Source organism: Colletotrichum gloeosporioides (assembly GCF_011800055.1).
Source record: "Colletotrichum gloeosporioides strain Lc1 chromosome Unknown consensus_86, whole genome shotgun sequence".
Classification (NCBI taxonomy): domain Eukaryota; kingdom Fungi; phylum Ascomycota; class Sordariomycetes; order Glomerellales; family Glomerellaceae; genus Colletotrichum; species Colletotrichum gloeosporioides.
Window position 1 is genome coordinate 71,727 of NW_025544731.1, and position 5,212 is coordinate 76,938.

The window sequence follows — 5,212 nt, forward strand, 5'->3', positions numbered from 1 at the left end:
TATATATAACTTAATAATATATTAGTTAATATAAATTAGACTATTAATTAATAAATTAACTTAGATATATATTATATATATATCCCTAAGAACTAGTAAAACTCTACGCGCAGGTTTTATAGAGCTTACCGTTCTCACCAGGCGGATTATCTATTTATCCAGTCCTCCCCTGGCGGCTAAGAGGCGCCAATTTAACCCCTGCAATCTAACAATTTCAGCGCCTGTAGAGAGTTCATGTCAACAGAGGTTGACCATGGCCTCGCTGCGCGAAATCTGGAGTCCATCGCGACGATGGAGACAGAAGGGTCCTTCGTCCTGAACACGCTGACTATGGGCGCCACTAAAGCAATGCCTCCTATTTCGCCGTTAGCTGGCATGGCCTGCGTTGCTGTTGTCTTCGCTAGGCTGGTCGTGGGCGGCGATGACCGACAGGTTAACCCTTTCGTCGTGCGGATCAATGACGCCGGAGGCATATGCGACGGTGTTGTGTCGCGCGTGGTCCCTGTCAGACCTGGGACCAAACCGCTGGACCACTCCATCACGACGTTCCAGAACGTGCGCCTTCGACCCGAAGCGCTTCTCGGATCGCCGTCCCGAGTCGACAACCAGCGAGAGGGTTTCCTTGCCCATATCTGGAGGGTGTCCGTCGGCACGCTCTCTCTCCATCATGGGTGTGTCTGCCATCAGAGTTACAGGCTGTATCGCTGCCACGTATAGCCAGCGACATCTGGTCGGAGACGCGAAAAGGCTGCCCATCAGGCAGTTCAGCACGCAACAGCAACCAAGCTTGAAATCACTAGCGTACGGAGAAGTTTTGCATGCCTACGCGAAGTGGAGGGTTGGCGAATTCATGAACCCGAATCATAGCGCCGACGTCCGCAGAAGGATCGCCACTGCCTTCAAGGTTGTGGTGGTCCGGTCGTCTCGTTTGCTTTCCGAGCTGGCGGAGCGATGCGGCTGGCAAGGATTGGAACCGCATAACTAGATAAGCGAAATCGCGTCGACCTTCCAAGGAAACACCGTGGCCGAAGGCGATACTCTGGTCATCAGCATCCGTAGATTCTGGTTCAGCACAAACTTTCGCTTCGATACTGACAACCGACAGGTCTAGCTTTCGAGAACCTGATGAACAGATTTTTTTTGTTCATGCGATCGAGCCGAAAAGACCTCTTGCGCTGTACAAGAACGGAATACTCGCGGAGGCCGTGAGCCAACTGGCCCTAACATCGAATCTGGCCGGTGGCATCAAGGGCGCATCTTACAACGATGGCGTTCTCCCCCGGTGTAGAGCCATTGTGGAGTCCATCGGACAGCGCATGGCATACGGGGCAGCAAAAGCGCAAGGCAACGTTATTGCCGAAGCGCTCGACTTGTTTGAGGCGTCCTGCATCCAGGAAGATTCCAGCTGGTTTGTCGAGCACGACTACGGCATCCGGTCTATGTTTTGGGACAATGAGAAACGGGCATATGGCAACCTTCTACCCCTTTTGCCCTTGTTGGTGGACAGAGCAAATGCGAAAGCATATATCACGGCTCCGTTGGTCGACGAGACATGTATGAGCCCGTTCATCAAGGCCTTGTCAGCGTTTGCCGCTGGTAGAGATAACATGTTAGCAGAGCAGGCGCCAAAGTCGAAACTTTGAGGCAGGAAAACACAGTCAGAGTCGTTAGGCAAACCGTAAACTGATGTGTCTTTGCAAGATATGAATGAAACATACCACCATACCCGTGATGTAGATGCCCGATAGCGATGTGGCAGTTCGGACTGTTTGCCATGAAGATGCTGTCAAATGAGTATGGCTGTAATTTCGCCCCGCGCTTCAGCAGCAACGCAACCGTCTTGCAATTTGGATGTTTCTGCAACAATAATCAACTCAGGGGCGTCCAACTGGAAGAGTCCCGGACATTGACATCTACGCCTGGTAAGGCGAGGAGACGTTTTGTTGCGGAGTGCGACGCCAACGCCAGGTTCCAGAGAAGTGGCTGTTTGCCAATCCTGGATGCCCGCACCAAGCCGTTCGGAGTGGCACCTCGTTGGATCAGTCCCTCAATCAGCGTCGCTCTCTTCCTGCCAGCCCATTGCAGAAGCATCGTTGACGAAGCCAAGAGAGTCAACCGGAAGAGATGTTGCAAGTCGCCTCTAGCCCTATGTTCAAGGAGATACACAGCGAAACTAAACAGACCCTTCTCGCAACAGTATTCCAGACAAGATACCTCGCGACCGTCGAAAATAATTTAATCGTGGGCGTTTTCTTGATGCCGGAGAAGTAATCGAATGGTTGAAACAGCTGTAAGCGGACACCTTATCGCGTAGCACAGGGGAGTCCGGCCACGCGCGTCTGTCACCTCCACAGCTGCTGACGTTTCTTTGAGTATCCGCTTGATAACGACGTTAAGAACGGTGGCTGAGGCGATATGCAGGGTGTCAATCGATTGTTCGTGGCCAACTTATCTTTTACCAGTCTTTTTAGATATTTCGTCCGAAGCAAGCAGCCGTCTCCGGTAGGATGCTGCGCCACTTCGTGTGTTCAGGAGAGAAACAGCAATTTCCTTCCTCCGTTCGACAAGCACACAGTGACAGCCTGAGAGTTGATGTGCGCAGCCTTCATGGTAATCTCTTAATGTACTGTCGAGTGAAGATGGCGTTTGTTGTGATGTCGAATTAGGAGGTCCATACGTCCATCCCTGCGCATACCGATGCCTCGATGATACGTAGCGCCAGATCTTGTTTGCTACAGTGGGGAACTGCCCATCGAGCAGCAGAGAAGTCTCCTAGATAAACGTTATGCCGGTAGATTCGTGGTGTTAATACATCCCAAAACTTCCGAGAGCACCGCGAGAGGTTGACCGGCGTTTGGCGGTCACCACAAGCATCGAATATATCGTGAATGAGCTCGGTTAGCAGTTTCTGCGGCATGAATCGTTGGCTTTGAAAGGATTTGCGGGGCGAATAGATAAGGAAGTATGTGAGGTGAGGTCAAGATGATGGCGGTGGTGATTGACGACCTTCTAATACGTCTCAACCGGCCCAGAGTGCACATGTGAAGCCCCGGCTGCTGAGTTACGAGAAGAGGCGCAAGGGGAATTGCCTGACTGCCTCCCTAGTTCATTTCCAAGTTTATAATGTGACAGTTACGAAATCCCTTCCTGGTGGCTGCCGAGCATCAGCAGGCTATCGCGGTCCGCTATCATTCTCAGGTATCAGAGTGCGCCCATCGTATAATCGCGCGGCAGACGTGCCAGCCCCCGTGGCTTCAATGAAGCGAGCCTCGCAGCTAGAAGAGATTGGACATGTCCCTCAAGTCCAAACCATCCGTGTCCAAGGCCTCAGGCACAACGATTGCCCCTGCTGACTTAATCATCTTGTTGAAGCTTTCCACTTTGACAGATAGGTCTTCGACACTGAAGACACCGAACGTAAGCATACATCACCAACGGCAACAGGTGTGGACGCATTGCTCTTTGAGGGTGGGCAAGATTAGATCGGTAAGCTTATATAACTCTTCTTCCCTAGCGGACAGACGGTCTATACTGAGAACACAGAAGACGTAACGTCGCCAACGACCATAGTCTGAAAGGTATATATGCCGACCGGAGATATTAGATAGTACCTGTTACAAAGAGCTGAAGTTGTCGGAAAAGTAGGTCTTACGTTACATTTAGATGGTGCTGTATAGTTTCAATCAGCGCAGCACTGTCGTCAAAGTTAATATACACAAGCTCAAGACCGTCGTCTTACGTCTCCGAGCGTTGCTGAGAACTTTCCCAGAAGCTTATTCTGCGAATGTGTAGTGAGCAAGGAGCTCTCAAGGGGCTTAGGATAGCTTACACGGTGAAAGCTTACGGCAAGTGAGACTTTATCAAACCACTGTGGAGGCTTTTCTGCCCTACACCACAGGTGCCGTCGCAGGCTGTCTCAGCGTCTCATCTCTCCACTCGTAGCCTGTTGATAACCATCATTTTGATCCGCCCGTAGACTTCTCAGCAAAAGCGCCTGATGCGGCGTGAGGCAGGAGTCTCTTGACGGATGCCGATCCCATCGCTGTTGTTAGCACATCCTCAATAGCAAAGGTGGTTAGAAGGTAGCGTGGGGAGGGCGATGGGGTCAAAGCGAGAAGCAGCCGCGATAATAGTGTAGGACTCATCCTTAGTATGCGCTGCAGTCGCTAACTTAGGATATTATAAGCAGTTAGTATGAGTCGAAATAATAGTTGCACTTGCTGTTGCTATTACGAGCTGATACTGCCTTCAATTAAGGCCTAGGTCGAAAGATTCTTACGACCTGTATTATGTCAGTAAGAGTGTGGGTAGCTGAGGTCGAAACTCGAAACTCGAAACTCGAAACATGAAACTTGAAATTCGAAACTCGAAAGATTCTTATAACCTGTAATACATCAGTAACAGTGTGGGTAGCTGAGCTGAGGTCGAAGGTCGAAAGTCGAAATATTATTATGACCTGTGTTACGTCGGCGCAAGGCGTATAGCGAACCCTGATGCGGATCTGGAGTCGGGGAATTCCGTCTCGCTAGCCCAGACCATCCTGGCCCTCGAATATTCCCCTGTGAGAGTCATACGGCAGTCAACAAGGTGCGCCTCCAGGCGGCGAACTGCGAAGAAAAAGTTAGAAGGGAAGAAATATTACGTCTCGCTATTGTACACCAACATCTACTTGTGGAGCAGCTCGTCTTGCAGGTACATACTGTTAATTCCAGACCTTGGAGTTGGCGCGGCCATAATCGGTCTAGAACGGCGATTCAAAGTAGCATCTCCACATGTTCAGGGCGTTTGTGACTAACAACGAGGTGGGGCTTTGCCCACAACCGCAAGGATCACGATACGTCTTTTTTTCCAGCCAGTATCGCCGCAGACGAACCGTTCTGTTTGGACACGTTTGGTGGTGCTGAGGAGCGAGAGACTTCAAATCTGGCATCTGGCGAAGACCACTACCCCTCTTGTTGTTACCACGAAGCGCCAAATGCGTCTTTCTTTCTGGCGGATTTTAGGATGGGAACTCAGAGGCTAGATTACGCTCGAAGGAGCGGATCAAGCGTCAAGTCGCTTTTGTCAACTTCGTTTCGAGTTAATAGGCGGCGGTTCGGGAGGGAAGGGGAGATGGAGCCTCTGTGAGTCGTGGGCGTGGGAAGTTATAGGATCGACGAGCGGTTCCCGGCACCAGCACCTCAATTGCCAGCAACCCTTTACACCAACAACA

The 5,212-nt window shown here is 50.9% G+C and overlaps 1 pseudogene across 1 annotated transcript; it reads left to right on the plus strand.

Moving 5' to 3' along the window:
* The first annotated feature begins 234 nt into the window (after positions 1 to 234).
* Positions 235 to 1,643, plus strand: GCG54_00015290 (annotated as a pseudogene). Its single transcript is given in 3 exon segments — positions 235 to 671; positions 688 to 913; positions 986 to 1,643. Coding segments are annotated over 3 exon segments (1,321 nt in total).
* The last annotated feature ends 3,569 nt before the right edge of the window (positions 1,644 to 5,212 follow it).